The sequence below is a fragment of the Mixophyes fleayi genome, chromosome 1 (assembly GCF_038048845.1).
Source record: "Mixophyes fleayi isolate aMixFle1 chromosome 1, aMixFle1.hap1, whole genome shotgun sequence".
Taxonomy (NCBI): domain Eukaryota; kingdom Metazoa; phylum Chordata; class Amphibia; order Anura; family Limnodynastidae; genus Mixophyes; species Mixophyes fleayi.
The window spans coordinates 449469529-449487077 of NC_134402.1; the positions used below are offsets into that span (position 1 = coordinate 449469529).

Sequence of the window (17549 nt, forward strand, 5' to 3'; positions counted from 1 at the left end):
AACATACACACAGCCTGACATACAGACACAGACTAGGGTCAATTTGTTAGCAGCCAATTAACCTACCAGTATGTTATTGGAGTGTGGGAGGAAACCCACGCAAACACCGGTTGAACATACAAACTCCACACAGATAAGGCCATGGTCGGGAATTGAACGCATGACCCCAGTGCTGTGAGGCAGAAGTGCTAACCCATGCAAATGGACTTATGTTCAAAGATGAATCAGGCCCTTAATGACCTTTTATGACCAATATAGAATATTAAAAACGTATTTAACACAATGAAATATATATCTGATGAGTATAGCAGAGACTGAGCAGTAGATGGGCTTTGTCTATGTAAATCAGAGAATAAAATGATCAGGTTGCTTCTGATGCTGATACAATAATCTCAGAAGATATCACAGGGATTTTAAGAGGGATTTGAAATTTTTCCCATCACATTCGGAAAAAAAATAAAGTTCACATTAACAAGAGAAGAATCTAGTTAAGTGAGCAGGTTTAACACTTCCTCATCTTCTGTTGATATGTCCTGTACAGGCTGTAATTATTTTATATATGCATATATTGTTTGCAAATTTACAATTAAAAAATAAAATTTGTTATTTCTTTATTGATTCGTCATTGTCCAAATAGGAACACAAAGACCTGTCCAATAGAGATGACCCACCTGTTATAATCAATAGACGCTAAATGATCATGTATCCTAGACTCCCAACCAATCACAAGTAGCCATTGTGAGAAACCACCTGTGATTGGCTCTCAGTGGAGGGGTGTCTTGAGAAATTTTATGGGGATTTTCCTCAGGATCCCCAATCCCCCTGATTTGGACTACAACAGAACAAGAAAGAAGAAGAAGAAAAGAAGATTGGCTATGTCTTTTGGACTATGATGGGCCAAAGAAGATTTTATTTATTTTTTAATAAAGTGGTGAGCAGGGTTTTGGGAGGCTTTTTATTCAATTAACGTGTATTTTAAAATTGTGTGTATGGCATACTTGCCAACTCTCGGAAACAAGTTTCCGGGAGAGGGGGCGTGACTGGAGGACGGGAGGGGGCGGGACGAGGCCAAACGTGTCATTTTGGTCCCGCCCCCCACAAACTGTAATTTAAGTTGCGGGGGGCGGGGCCAAAATGACGTGATTGGCCTCGTCCCGCCCTCCAAAATGGCGTCAATCACCGAGAAGCGTGTCATTTGACGTGATTCTCGGTGAAATCCAGGATGCGGGAGAAATGCCAACGAGCCCGGGAGACTGAACCGAATTTCGGGAGTCTCCCGGGAGAGTTGGCAAGTATGGTGTATGGGCCATTTATTTTTACTTGTTTGATAACCATCACACGTGACACTCCAGGGTCTCAATCTTGTTAAACATCTTGGCCCTCACAGACCAGGGACCCCAGGAAAAGTCAGATTTTCAGCACCTGTTCCACTTGGTATAGTAGTAAAAAATACAAAAAAAAAACCAAAAACAAACAAATGGTAATATAGAAACAAAAAACAAACCAAGGAAAGGGCTTAGGCAGAATGAGGGTTAAACACGCCCTCACCCCAAAAAAACTCCACTAGTAATTTCCTTTCCATTCTTCTCCCAAACATACAGAGACGAGGAATAATTTAATAGTGTTAGGAGACCTTTGGAACAAGTACCCTCTGTCTTCTTTTCATATCATGCCATTAGCATTAAGGAACTGCAATACAAGTAGGTGGGAAAGGCCAATAAAGTAAATAGCAGATATAAGCATTCCTGGAACAATTTAGTGTGATAAATAGGTAGTTTAATGCATTAATGAACCACAACATGTTAATGCAGAGTCACCAGTTCACTTTACAGTAACACACAGAAAATGTCTACTTTGTAATGCACATTATAATTCCCTTCTAATTGGATTCAGCCGCCCATAACAGACATCATGTATGGAAATCACTGTACTCCGGTGTCTGGGGAAACAAAGAGAAATCCATGGATGTCCTCCGACTCCCATTTGTCACTAGACCAAGCTTTCCTGGTTGCTGACATCTCTATTAAGAACATCTGTTATTAATAGATAAGACTGATTGGGGGAAGACGGGCTGCATGTGCTGGAGGATACTAGATATTAAATATTCATAACCACTCAGTTACACATCAACATGATGGCGTAGAATGATGATTGGTTTCTAATAGCGGAGAGCTCCCGCTTACCTTTACAAATCCGGAAAAAAAAGAAATCTACAATCCAGAACGCGTGGGGATTTTAAGATGAGGAGTTTTCTAGCATTTGGACCACCATGCCTAAAATTACATTTTTAAAGTGACCCACAATGCCCCTGGGTTTCCCTTTCTATTTAAATTGTTTAATGGAGCTCTTCAAATTTATTAAAAGTACTAAATATTGCAGCAATTTAACATGTTATCCCCACTACTCAGCAGCCACTGGGAGAGCTATAATCATACTCATCAACTTTTGTATTCTCAAACAACAGGAAGGGGGTTGTTATGCACCAAACTGCATCATTTTGGCCCTGCCCCCACAGAGCAATGACATCAAAGTATCACTGAGGCCCACCTTCACTAGGGAGTGAGTGGGATTCGGGAGAGACTCCCAGGGCTCCAGAAGAACTACCCGAAATTCGGGAGTTTCCCGGAATGTCCGGGGGGGTAGGCAAGTATGAACTATCTAGAGCAATAAAATTTGCTTATCTACTGAGCATGAGCTGGGGTCTACGCATGTGTGAAAGTGGCAAATCTTACAGATTAGGTCTGCCATATCATTTTAATAAGAAAATGTTTACTTTTTTGGGGCCAGGACAACAGTCCCATTCACTTTAAAAAGATCGACACTGAAAAATAAAAATCCTCAATAATTTTAAGTTTATAAATAGTTGTCTACATGTGGAAGCCTTTGCGAACCCCAACTGTACTGATTATGCCGAGACAGTACCGATTACTAGTGCTGGCACTTTATCCAAACTCGCAAAAGGTATGGTAGGTGCCTTTGATGCATGGGGCAATTCAAGGGTGTTTTGCTGGGCTGTTGGGGTGGCCTAGCACTTCAGAAGCGTTAGACGTACCTGTTATGACGTAGCCACACCCCTCCCGTGACCCTGTTTAGACAAGGCGTGGCACTGAAATGTTATAAAGGGACAAAATGTCATAGTAGACTAACTGAGTGTGTAACCTTGTGGCACACTCACAAAAAATAAACTTCAGATTACACTCTACATAAAAGCAGTATCATCATACCTTAAAGGACTTTACTCAAACAAACAGCATAAATTCATTACACTGGTCAACCCAAATAGATCTTTAGCTAATTTGAGTTTCATGAAATATATATAGATTTTTTGCTTAAAGCTTTGGCCAAAAAAAAAATAATCTATACAGAAGCTGAAACCAGCCATCTAATGCCCCAAGAAGGTATAGTATTATCTTGTTAAATGACTCTGAACACATTCATCACTCAATTTGCGAGGGGGAGGGGGCTTGTTGTCTTTTTATCATTCCTGTAAAGCAATTTCAGTAACATGGAAATAACATTACACACATGAAAAATTAGATATTGTTTAAATGAATACCACAACGATGCTACTGAGGAATGTTTCAACCAGCCAAAGTCACAATTCTCAATGTCCTATTTCATAAAAAAAAAAAAAAAAAAAAAAAAAGAACTGAGCGGGTTTAATGTGTCAGAATACTCAGTCAAGAGATTGGTATTGATCTATTTGGGTCATTAGGTAATTCTAAAAACAACACAAAAGGTTAAAGGTTCACATTGGGAATAAAAAAAATAAAATCACCCACTTCTGTATTGCATTGCGCATGCAACATTAACATTAAATCTTTACAATTTGTAATCTATTTGTTTTATATCCTTTAATTTATACAGACCCATTCTAATGATACAAACAAGTAGCTATCATCATATTAAATAAATATTGGTTTTACTAATTATGTTTGTTAGGTATGAGGCCTGATTACTACCAGTCAAATATGGGCCTTTTGCATTGCAGCTTTGCTTTGTTAGGTCATTGTTTATTACTGCAACCTCTGAGCCCTGCTGCTGCAGCCTGACATTTCAGATACCTGAACATTAACAAAACCCTGATGCTTTGGTCTTCCACTGTGCCCAACCTTGGCTTGTTATTTGGCCTATGCTTGTGTGTGCAAGCCAACTACTCCAGCTTTGTTTCCACTCTGCATTTTTTCAGTGTGTTCCTGTATTTAATTAATAAGGTCCTCCAATACAGTGTGTCTTCAGTCCTGCTATTGCTAAGCCTGGCCTTGTTGTCTGCTCAGTGTATTACTGTTACTGAAGGCAACTATCAATCAGAATTGGCGCAGCCTTCCTGAGGCACGGAGCGTAATGGACCACCTGGTCTTCACCAAGAACCACCTCAAGACAGGATGGATTTTGCTGCCGGAGTCCGCGGCCCTCAGGGTAGCCCCCTGATGGCACCAAGCAGGAAGTAAACAAGAGTGCTGTGACCAGGTGCAGGTAAGTTCCTCACAGTATCCTCTCCTCCTAGGGGTGAACTCTGGACACCATAAATGGTTTGTTAGGAAATCTATTCTGAAAACACTTCAGAAGCGTGAGAGTCTCTGGAAGGAGTATGATACAGAACGACGCTTTTGGATTCCTGCTAGTCAAACAAGAATTGGAGAGAACCTCTCGACATACGGGAGATAAGAATCTCGTTGATCGTGTACAGAGACAGCCGAAGGAGGCCTCCTAGTGGAGGAAAATTTATTAATGACCAACGGTTTCAAATAAGAAACATGAAATACATTAGGAATTCTTAAGTTAGGGGGTAGTTGTATTAGACTATCAGATCGGATTACGACAGTATCAGAATGGAGTGATAGACAACAATATATTGACGAATTGATTACAAAACTTTATTATCAAAGTAGCGAGGCATAGCAAATTATTTTGCTATTTTAATTCACTTTAGGATCACTTTATTGGTTTTATATTTCACTATTACAATTGGAGGGATCTATTTTCAATTTTAAGTATAACTAATAAAGATTCAGATATTTTACTTATTAGAAGATCGCCGAGTGCCTCAAACAAGCACATTTCTCTTTTCTCTTCTTCTTAGACATTAGAACATTCTGTGTATGAGTGTACCATCCAGAAACAACATTAAATATAATATAATATAAGTTAATTATCTGGATACAAAATAGCGATTACCTGGTGCAGTGGTACCCCTTTTTGTCAAAGGTGATTGGAACCTAAATGCCACAGGATTGACAACTTCCAAGAGTTTGAAGGGTCCAATAAAATGTGGAGAAAATGTTCTGGAAAGTACTTAAACTATGGATGTCCACTTGGAACCTTCGTCTTTTGTCTCCAAGAGCAAGGGGTAGGACGTCACTTGTCAAAAACTTTCTTGCCAGAATTGGAAGCAAAGATTAAATTTGGTTTAACTTGCGACCAACGAGAGAAGTCTTGGAGAAGGAGGTCGGCGGCAGGGACCCATGAAGCTGGAAGATCCGAAAATGGAAGAAGTTTCGGATGAAAGCCTTGCAGAGCAAAGGAAGGAGAAACTGAAGTGTACTCATAATGCAGGTCATTATGAGTAAACTCTGCCCAAAGCAATAAGCTGACCCAGTTGTCCTGTTTAGCAGAGATATAACATCTGAGGAACTTCTCCAATTCTTGTTTAGGCCTCTCAGTGAGGGCATTGGTTTGTGGATGATAGGCTTCCCAGAAAATTAGCTTGATCCCACAAGTGCAACAGAAAGATTTCCAAAATCTGGCCACAAACTGGGTCCCACAGTCAGAAATAATATCAGGACATCCGTGTAACTGGAAAATCTCCTTAATAAATAATTGAGCCAAGGTAGAAGTTGAGGGTAAGCCTTTTAAGGGTTCAAAGTAAGCAGCATGGGAGAAGCGATCAATGACAACCCAAACAACATAACACCCCTTGGAAGGAAGTCGGTAATGAAATCAAAAGATGGCTCATGGGACAATTAGTAAAGGGAAGAGGATGCAACAGGCCATAAGGAGACCGTCTCGGGACCTTATTCTGAAAACAGACACAAAGTGGAAATATACTCCTGAACGTCGAACTGCAGAGAAGACAACCAGTAGCTACGGGATAACAACTCCTTGGTCTTCTTAATACTGAAGTGACCGGCAAAACGAGAGGCATGAGCGCATTTGAATTGTCGAATCGGAAAAATCGCTGGACAGCTTTGAGAGACAGCTTGGGGCCAGTCTAAGATGTCCTTGAGTTTCTCAGGAACCATTTGAAGCCCGGAGCCAAACACTATATAGCCAAGAAAAGGAAGCTGGTTCTTGTCAAAAACACATTTTTCTAGCTTACAAAATAATCAATCTTGCTGGTGGCGCTAAAGAACAGTAGATACATGTTCGTGATGAGAGGCAATATCGGGAGAGAATATGAGATCATCCTTCAAATAGATGACCAGGAAATGATACAGGATGTCTCAAGATCTCATTGATAAATTTTTGGAAAACCGCAAAGTGACCGTCTTATGAAAAGCGGTTTTCCACTCGTTACCCTTCTTGATACAAATTAGATTGTCGGCGCCCCTGAGGTCCAACTTGGTAAAGATGTGGCCCCTTTAATCCTATCAAAGAGTTCTGAGATCAAGAGTAACTGATACCTATTCTTAACGGTGATGGCATTAAGACCCCGATAATCAATGCAGGGGCTGAGCTCTCCATCTTTCTTTTTGACAAAAAAGAATGCTGCTCCAGCAGGAGAGGAAGATTTTCTTATAAAACCCCTTTTTTTGTCCTTGAGGTACGCAGGCATAGCATGTCATTCAGGTAAGGACAAGGGCTAGATGTGCCCCCGAGAGTTGTCTGGTAATAGCTCGATAGTACAGTCCCAGGTCCAATGCGGGGGAAACTTGGAAGCTTCTTGCTCACAAAATACGTCAGTATGCGGCATACGGTGCAGGAATATCCCAAGATGCTGTAGGAGAGGATGTGGAATCCTTCCCAGGCAACTGCACCTTCTGAAGGCGAAGAGAATGGTAGTTGGGTCCCCAGGAAAGTACTTGAGCTTTCTGCCAATCCAGTACTGGAGAATGAAGTCTGAGCCAGGGGAGACCCAAGACCAGAGGATTTATGGCTTTAGGAATCACTAGGAAAGATATGATCTGGGTACTCAGTGCTCCTATTTGGAGACCGAGGTACTGTTGAAATCTAAAGGAACCCCCCTCAATCCTACTGCCAGCTTTGTGATCAGGAGCGTGGAGCACGCAAGTTCCTCACAATTACCGGTGTGCTCATCTAGCAATCTCCTTGTACTCCTGTGTGCAATCCTTATTGTCTGTGACCCATGTAACAGTGTGTACTCATCCTTGCCACTGTTTAGAGTAGATAACAATAAAGGAGTACAGAAAATGGACCTTGGTCATTTGACAAGGTGGCAGTAATTCAGTCATTTGTGTACGTGTGACTGTTTACATTGCACTCCTGGTTCATGCCTACCCTGCAATAAAGAGTTCTGTTATTCTCTGAAGATCTGCCTTCTGCTCTTCAGTTTTGTGCCAAAACATTTTTGTTAAAAAAAATATTTTAGGGAAATAACCAAATTACTCGTGTGTTCTGGTAAGAAGTCCCCATCTGGACCTTCCAGATACTGTAAAGCCATGAACGGTGACGCATTGAGAGACGAGAGACACCACCACACATGGAGGCCTCCAATTAATAGATATATTATACCCCAGCGCTGAGGCGCCTACAATAAGTGACAATTGCAATCTATGTCCTTACAGTGGCCATATGAATGTCTTTTTGGGTTTATCTAAAGTCACATTGTAGCAGAGAAACGATGCAACAACTTTGCGGCCTTACCAAAATCATGCGACTGCTTTAAAGTGATGAGGACTGTTAGGCCTACTTATTATTGTAATGCTATACATTAAGGTATCGAACAAATAATAGAAAAACTCTGATCTGGTTTGCGTTGAAATATTATCCAGCAATCAAGGGTTCGGAAAAACCTTCCTGGTGTCTTAGATTATTGGGTTTGGATGTCTATTTCACAGCAGATAGAACATTTATGGAGCAGTTGTTGAAGTTACAATCCAAGGCATGAAGAGATACCATAACCTTCTATGGAATAATATGAAACACTGAAAAGTATGCCAAGTATTATTTATTGTACATTTATATAGCTCCATCATCTTATGCAGCGCTGTACAAAGAATATTCAATCATTTACATCAGTCCCTGTTCCTTTGGAGCCATCTAAATTCTCTACCATGCACACAGACTAGGGTAAATTTTTGTCAGCAGCCAATTATCAGTATATTTTTGGACTTTGGGAGGACATCTGAGCACCTGGAAGAAACCACATCAATAAAGGTAGAACATACAAACTCCACACAATGTTTACCAACATACCACCTAAATAGGAGAATACCCTTCTTCGAGTGTGATGACCAGTATATAGTTCAGACTCTCATAAGACCAATAAAAAGTTACCAGTCTCCTCACCACAAGTACAGCTTACAGCCCCACTCAGGATACACAACAGCAAAACAGTGTTTGAAGACCACACTAGAGCTGTTTGGGCACATGATTAGTGTTGGAAAGATTCTATGGATTTGGGAGTATCGTAGCTCTTTTATAAGTTTAATTAAACTACATCTTAATTGCAACACCACATGTGGTGGACTGCGGCACATTAATGTACTGCTGCCCAGCGTGAATGTGGTTAGACCAGGGAGACAATATGCTCAGCTATAGGTCCTACTACACATGTGTTAAATAGGTTAAGACCACGCAAGACAAAAATCGCTCATAAAGGGATGGCTATTTTATATTTATTTTGCAATTTTTGCCAATATTGTTTAAGATTACATTTCAGTGTATTTTCATTCTTCTACATTTTGGTAAAAGATCGACTTTAACATATAATTTTCTTTTCTTGTGAGCCACATGTTTAAATGCAGCAGCCGTGCACTATTTATGATCCCTACAGCACTATCTGAATAATGTGACATGAATCAATAGCATGGAACCAATTGCCTGATAAGGTAGTTTGAAGTACATATTCCTCAAGAGATGGACGTACAGAAAAAGTTTGACTTCTGGGATTTAAGTAATCGCTTTGTTCCCCATAAATCTGCTCTCATTTTCACCTCCACTTCAGAGTGACTGCTAAATTGAGTGGGATGTGTAATTTTGTTCCTGTTAAAAGACACATCAAGTACAGTAGATGTATTGATATAATGTAGAAGTCTACTGTCTGCAGGTCCGGAAGGTGATAAAGATCTGAAACTTCTGACGTTCCAGCACGATGATAACATTACTCCTGAGCCACACTAAAGCCCTGGAGATTATTTCAGGATCAGGGGAAAGTGTAGTAATACGAAGACAGAATATATGAAGATTATCTCGTTATTGTGCGGCAAATGTAGTAATACTAAGACAGAATATATGAAGATCATCTCAGAATTAGTATTCTACTTACCACACAACAACAAAACAGAAGGTATGAAGATTATCTTGTTATTGTGGAAAAGATAAATGCTCACTTGCTCATCCTAATGATTCCTCAGTATTTAGTAATAATTGGTAACTCCATGGTAAAATTAGTCACACTAATTATACAGAATGCATTTATATCGCTGAGGTGCCTTACAATACGTGATGATTGCAACATATATCCTTACAGTGGTCATATTGATGTCTTTTTGGGTTTAGATAAAGTCACATTGTAGCAGAGAAATGATGCAACAACTTTATTGCAGCTTTGCCAAAATTATGCAACTGCTTTAAAGTAATGAGGACTGTTAGGCCTACTTATTATTGTAATGCTATACATTAAAGTATCACAACACAAACCTGCAGGTGGTCATGCGGAGCGTTTTTTACTGGGCAGTTTTTCCGAAAATCAGAGTGGGCTCCTAAGTATGAACTGAACGACAAATGTGCGTCTAATGAAATGTGCTGAAAGTCCAAATAATCTGCGTTTGGTAAACTCGAGCTGAAAAATAATCTGTAATGTTTGCAAATCCCCACAAATCTTGGTGACCCTGTGCAGCAGTACATTAATGTGCCACAGACCACCACCAGTTGTGTTGCAATTAAGATGTAGTCTAACTAAACTTATAAAAGGAGCTATGATACTCCCCAAACCCATAGAGCCTTGGTGAATATAACTTGGTTATATTAGGGTACAACCAATTACAAAAGAATTTTCTTCATTTTGTGAAATGGAGGTAAGAGTGTACAATTGTCCAAAATATTCTATTATTTTACTGTGTTGCAGAATCCTCTTTACAGGTAAACATTGGGTGTGTCTGCTAGGCCCGTGGATACATTTAAACGTGGCCGTCAGTGATCAGATTCTGCCCATAGGACTACTGCTGTAGTGTGAAGAATAATCTGCGTCTCTGCTATGAACAAAACCAAACGCAATGATAAATCTGCTGCAATGTTTGCGTTAAATGGAACAACAAGAAAAAACACCATCTGATGAGCATCTAGATTTCTTCATTTTGCAATATAACCAACATTGATAAAATATGGTTCCTGGGATGCCAGCAGGAGAAATATTTGGGAGATGCAGTATTGGACTGTAATATGCACTTTCAATCTTTATAATGTCCGATCCTTTGCGTTACAATCCTCTGCACAGAAGTAGCTCTTTACTATGCAGAAAACAGCCAGCAGTCCTTGTTCCTGATTACAAGATTGTATTCACAGCTATGTAAAGTGTCTACCCTGACTTCTAATAATCTGTTTACTGAAATGAAAGGCTTCTATTCCGGACCTTTATTAATAGAGTCATGAACTGTCTTTTGAAGCATAGATTAAGCAGCGAGCTAGAGGAAGCAGGCTGCATGTTAAAGCAATAGGCTCTGAGCAATGTAACAAGGCCAGCTCATAATATAATATGTCTGGTCACTTTCTCAATAAACTCTGCTGTAAATCAGATCAATCTAATATCTGTAGAGCGGAGTTCACTGCTGATCATCTTACAGTCTTATTCTGATTGTTATATAGAGCTTGGACTCTATACAAATATCATTGTATGACCTGATGTGGGGATGGCAGAAGTTCATCCATTCTTCCTCTGCAGAAACGGTGACTGTGATTAGTGTCAATCAGCTGCAGTTAATTAATTGGGAACAGAAGGTCTTTCTATTGGTTACACACAGGGTGGGCGGGGCACCAAGTGTGTTCCAATGCTGGTATATGCAGTTTACTTGGTTTGACAGCAAGAAGAGTTTATTTGTAATCCTGCATTGAACGTGCTTAAGGGTTGCACTATACAGTGGATTATGTGATAGATTTATAATGACACAGTTCCCTTGACACTTTTGGCTTAAAAAGTCTATATGGGATGTGGCACCTGAGAACTGTTTTTGCTATCATTACGATATCAATAAAAAAAATAAAATAGACAAAAAAAAAAAAAAAAAAAGAGCTCACGGTACGAGCAAGATAACAAAATATCCACTAGTTATGGCGGGTAACGGGACAAAAGAATAATTACAACTTAATAGCTTAATGCACAATGAAGGCCATCAGTGAATGCTTGTATATCTGAGAAGGTGGGAACGTGCCCAAAACACAATGACTTTTCCCACAATGTGCTTATAGCCCATGAGATCTTACAATCATCCCAGAAGACCTTTATTGAAATAATTTACAAATATGATCATTCACAAAGGTTTAAATCACCCTGTATTTGAAAACCATTGTATGGCTGTGTGCGGAAGACTCACTGACCACAAAACAACTGATCTGTCTTTCTGTGCATGCGCGATATGACAAGCTGATCAGATGGTGATAGTTCTGAGTGACCACAATTCATTCAATGAAACCTTCATTTGGGAAAAGATCTTTACAATGAAATCCACAGGGTTAGTAGGGTTAAGGTAACAAGCGGTGAATGATAACAAAACGTGATCGGTAACCACAACAGGATTTTTCTCTTACCTTCTTAACGGTCTTGTCGGGTTCTAGCGCTATATCCGGGATGTTGGCATCCACCATCAGAGAGAAAAGATTTAGTATCAGGTTGGAATATCTAAGAGGAGACAACAATTCATCCAATTAATCTCTACACAGCCAATGATAGTCAGAAGCTGCCTGAAGCTAGGTATACATTACAGTTTAACAGTCTTTATTGGTATGATAATCCAATGATAAAGTCTGATATTACAATAGTGTGCACTGTCCCACGACCATGTTTTATCGTACCAAAGCACACTGTAGCGTTTGATTTGATTGTATAAAATGGACTAAAAATCACTTAAAAAATTTGCCCGACATCATTCCGTGTGAATGCCCAGCAGTGTCCATAGATCTCTATGGAGTTTACAGAGTCACAATCTTTTCAGGAGATGGTTATGACAGATGAGGAGCACTGCTGATAATCTAAGTGAAAGTTCCAATCAGCATGCCGATTCATATGTTCACAGTCATTGGATACACACTACAGAAAATTTCTCCCGATGATTTTACCAGCTTGACACTTAAATGAGGGAATGTGCAGCTAAATGTAAAACACTAGTGGGTAAATTTATCAAGCTACGGGTTTGAAAAAGTGGAGATGTTGCCTATAGCACCCAGATTCTAGTTATTGTTTAGTACATTCTACAAAATGACAGCTAGAATCAGATTGGTTACTATAGGCAACATCTCCACTTCTCAGTCCTGCCAGAAACTCGTAGCTTGATATATTTACCTCTTGGACTATCTAGATTCCAACCTGCAGTTACAGGAGACACCTTTATTTCTACAAATGCTACTAAAGCAGCCTCCTGACACTCATTTGCATACTGGAGTCACTGGCAGTAGACAGGAGATGACAGCGGGAAAGGGAGGAGACAGTAACATGTGCCCATCACCTGCCCACACTGCGGCCACAATTGTGTGAGCTGACCCAGTATTTGTGAGAATGGAGTTATCGATTTTTCAGGAATCAAATACACCACTAGTGAATTTATGGGCTACATTATCAAAATAGCTGCTTTCACGGAGCGTAGGACAATATAAATAGCCAAAACAGTAATTACACATTTTTGGATAAAATCGCATGGGCAATATTTACGCATTTATACATCAGTGAAACAAAGTGTAAAACAAAAACACCCGTGCACTTAATTCCTGTCAATGGCTGGTAAGTACCAGCACGGCGGAGTGATGATAGTATGTGAGAGAGTCAGCGACACAGTCATAACTACAGAGGTGACAGTCAGCAAGCAGCAAGGAATGAGAATAGCCAGTAATAACACAGGAAGGCAATAATACCAGTAACGTGGAGAGCCCAATAATCATGCAGATCTCCAAGTCTATAGTTGGACATCAGCAACAGAAATCATATACTTAAATGTGTTCTCTGTAGTGTGTTGCTAATGTTGAGCAGAGAGGGTTAATTGTGCACCTGCATTATAAATCTTTACACCCCGGCTGAACCAGTCACCTTAGAAAACTTCTTGTAGGCTGAGATCACAAAACTTCTGAAACAATTATTGAAATTCTCTCTGTCTTCATCCAACGCTCATTTCTGAGCCACACTGAACACTGATAATAACACGTGTAATTACACACGAGGGACCGCACGCAAGCTGTAAGACTGCACAGTCATTTGAAGGAAGACGGCAGAGGGGGCTCCTGTGAGAGTCACTAGCCAGAGATTGCAGTAATTGTATCAAAAACAAAGCGGATAACAATCCAAAGCTAATGAGTTACTAAAATTTGCTAAGTAAATGACATTGTTATGTTATTGTTACCGGATATCATTATGCAGGACTACTTCATTTACAAACCTGGCCAGTTATGACATCCAAAAGAGATAAAACAGGAAGAAAGATGCAGATCTTCCTCTCTCACCGCTCCACATCTGCTGAACCACTTTGCAAATCCCTACTCTGCTCCCTGTGTCCTCCAGAATCCAATTCAAATTACTCACCCTTACCTACAAAGCTCTCAACACCACCACCCCTTCATACATCTCATATCAAAATACTCTCCCTCCCGCCCTCTTAGATCTACCTCTGACCTGCGCCTTGTCTCGTCTCTGGTAACCACCTCTCACGCCTACAAGTCTTCTCCTGCGCTGCTCCCCACTTATGGAATTCCCTACCACAACCAATCAGGCTTTCTTATCCAACAGCCTTCAAATCTTTGACAACCCATTTCTTTTTTAGAGCTTGCCTTATGCCTGATAGCACTATTCACACTAATACACCCTCACAGCCATACCAACCTCCACTCTGAGCCACTCACTCCTCCTCTGTGCCCTCTTCCACTTAGAATGTAAGCTCTCTAATGAGTAGGGTCCTCCATACCCTTTGTTTTCATCTCTACATTTCTTTTGTCTGCCTTGTATGTCCCTGTTTTATGTATGTCCTGTTCCCCACTGTACGAAGCCGCGGAGCACTGTGGCCACTACAAATCTACGGCAATTATACCCGGGGAGCACTAGATACAGTATAGAAAAGGACATAAAATCGTTCTCTATCCAGAAACATTCCCAACCAACCCAGCAGTACTCTATCTAAAACTCTGCTGGCAAACTTGGCTTTAATACACATTGGAGTAGGGATCATTTATTTCTACAGACATCGTGATTATTTTAATGAGTAGTTATAAAAGGATTACCACATAATTTTATCATAGTTCCATATTGGTTTAACAGGGACGTGTATATAATATTTGCATGACATTATAAAGCAAACACCTTTTCAGGTGCAATATCCCTGTGACGTGACCCTGTGTCAAATCCCTGTCTCCTCTGACAGTCAGAGGTGATTACAGAGATTGGTCAACACCCACAGGAAAAGTAAGTAGTAGGACATCTGTGAATTGAACAAAAAGGTGCGAGTCCCAGGAGCACGTACTGTATTTCAGTGTGGAAATCCCTCTGTTTACGTGTATTTCTGCCTGTCTATCATGCTGGATCCTCAAGGTGCGTATTCTACACTGCTCTGGTTTCCCACCGGACCCAAGTGAAAGCCTTTTTAAATCCGATACCGTAACTATAAATCAGACATGTCTGCAGTAAATGCTTCGTACTGTATACTGTCAGTGTTTCCATAGGAACCGAAAGCTTTAGAGAATATATACAATCTGTGCCTAATCTCTTTCATTATAAAACTGTTTAAGGAATTGTGTACCTGTCGCTCAACCCTTTTCTTCTCTTTAATGGCAAGTAATCAAGATTCAAAAGAGCTTCTAAGGAAAAAGTGAGGAACGAGTGTTTTGTCCGTAGTTATTCACTTAGCTCTGGTAAAATTACTTTTTGAATTTATTTCTTATAAATAGGTTCCACTTAACTCTCTCACATCACTGAAACAATTTAGTACATATAATTGGCAAAAATATTAATGTTTTCATTTCCATTTTTGAAAGATGAAAATATGAATATGGCAAATTATGGACGTCTCCACACAGTGAGTGTCAGCAATGAGCACCTATGACCACTGAACTCATTTGTGGTTGATGTGATCATTTGCCCACACACTCGTACTCTACCCAAGCATTGGCTCCATTAGTCACGGTCCAGCAGGTCTGATGACTTCACATTGCGCTGATGCTGGATACAAAAAAGTCTAAGGAAAGGTGCGGTATTGTGCTTAAATTCTGGTACTAGCGCTAATCTATTGGCGCTAGCTTACAACGACAGGCAAGCTCCCTTATTTCTCATTGTAGCACAGCATTCTTGTATACCCCATATAATTGGGGAGGATCAATTGCTGGCAATGTGGTGCATGGGCATCACCGTGATATCTAGCTGCTCAGATTGTCAGCATTACGGTAGGAATCTGCACTCATTTTTCTGCCCACCTCTATGGGGTGCAAGAATAAAATGATCAGAGATTCCGGACATAGAATTGGTGTGATGCTTCTCTGTGGGAGTTCCAGGGACACCTTGCTGAGAATTGAATCTCCCCTACTTTGCTGTACTCCATCCGCACGCCCAATTTGTTATCTAGTACAGCAGTGTATGGACAAGTGAACACACACCGAGCAGCAGGGTTGAATAAAGCCACATTAAAAAAAAAAAAAAAAAAAAAAGAAGAACACACATAAAATAAGACCTCCACCCACCACTAAATGGTCAAACCCAGTGTCCCACAGGCACCTTGTGATTGGCTGGAGGTGAAGGGGGGTCCCGAGGATTCACAAGTTTGATAACTTAGCATCTGTTGGCTGTGGCACGTGGGCGAGTCGTTATCATTCTTTGGGTACAGTCTATACTATGACGGATTGGCAAAGAAGATCTCTTCAAATATTTAATGAAGTGGTGAACAAGGGTTTTGGGTACTTTTTTTTCTTTTAACAGTATGAAAACAACTTTATAATTTGTTTTTTTAGTTCTAGTACTATGAACAGTTTTGGTCATGGCTTTAGTCCTAAAGCCAGGACTGGCACTGAGATCTAGGGGTGAGCAGGGAGTTCCAGTATCGCTGCAAGACCAGCCCCCATGGGAAAGTCTGGCAGCATTATGTCCAGGAGTCGGGAGTCTATATTTCTAGTCTTTCCTTATAGGCATCCTTTACCGCCACCCTAAAGCCTAAGAATAACCCTTTCCTACAATGCACTGCACACTGGAAGGTCGCCTCATGAATTCTTTCATGAATACTTTTTAGTAACAATTTCTAGAAGAACTGTCCTAGTTACACCAGATGTGTCTTCAGACAGTTGCTTTATTGAAGATATTACACTGCAGCAATGACCAGTCACAGTGACTTCTTTTATCAATGTTGATGTCTAATCACAGAGGGCAGAAAGGACCCAGCAAGTTGTAAATTGAGTTTTCACTTTAAGTAATGGCAATCATGGATCATATATGTACAGATGGAGCATATTACATGAGCAGTCACCATTGGGGACTTAGAGATACCATATCCGTAGTCGATAGTGGGGTCAATTTTCACTTAAAATGACGATTATATGTTTTAGGTATTTTCCATCTATAGTCAGCTGTGCATATAATATTATTATTGATAATTTTCAGTTCCGATGGGCTTATGAAACTTTATATATATATAAATATTTGTGATTGTTATAAAGGAGTTATTAAATATAAGGTAACCACTGTGAATCTACATTTATGCTACACATGACTGAGCAAGCTCAGGACAATGATGGGAGTCCATTCCCGTGTGTAACACTATCGCTGGACCTAGGTGATTAGTGACAGTGTCAGGGTGTAGGAACAGACTTGATTTCAGAATGGGTTTGGGGGGGGGGGGGGACTTGGGTACTGGTTTGTCTCTAATTAGAGGTGTTCTAATAATTTTCTGCCCAACCTTTGCCATGCCCCAAATGTGATATTACCAGAATCTAAGGTGATTCCACATGCAGAGATATAATGACTTACACTTTACTAAGTGCAATTAATTTATTTTATTGGTTCGTTAACTATGTTTTTACTTAACTGATGGGACGTACATCTTTATTAGGAATCTGCTCTTTCCAACATGTCAGTTTTTTTAAATTGGGTTTTTATGGTGCACCTCTATATATAAAGTATGTTATAATAAATGTGTTTTCAAATAAAATGTATTTTAGGCTATAAACAAACGGACCTTTTTAATGATGTTGAATAT

The 17549-nt window shown here is 40.1% G+C and overlaps 1 protein-coding gene across 1 annotated transcript in view; it reads right to left on the minus strand.

Annotated features, from left to right (window-relative positions):
- PIK3C3 (phosphatidylinositol 3-kinase catalytic subunit type 3) overlaps nucleotides 1–17549 on the minus strand; it is a 130763-nt gene that overhangs the window by 21139 nt on the left and 92075 nt on the right. The window contains 1 exon segment of the mRNA XM_075186287.1: nucleotides 11926–12016. Within this exon segment, the coding sequence (XP_075042388.1) occupies nucleotides 11926–12016 (91 nt within the window).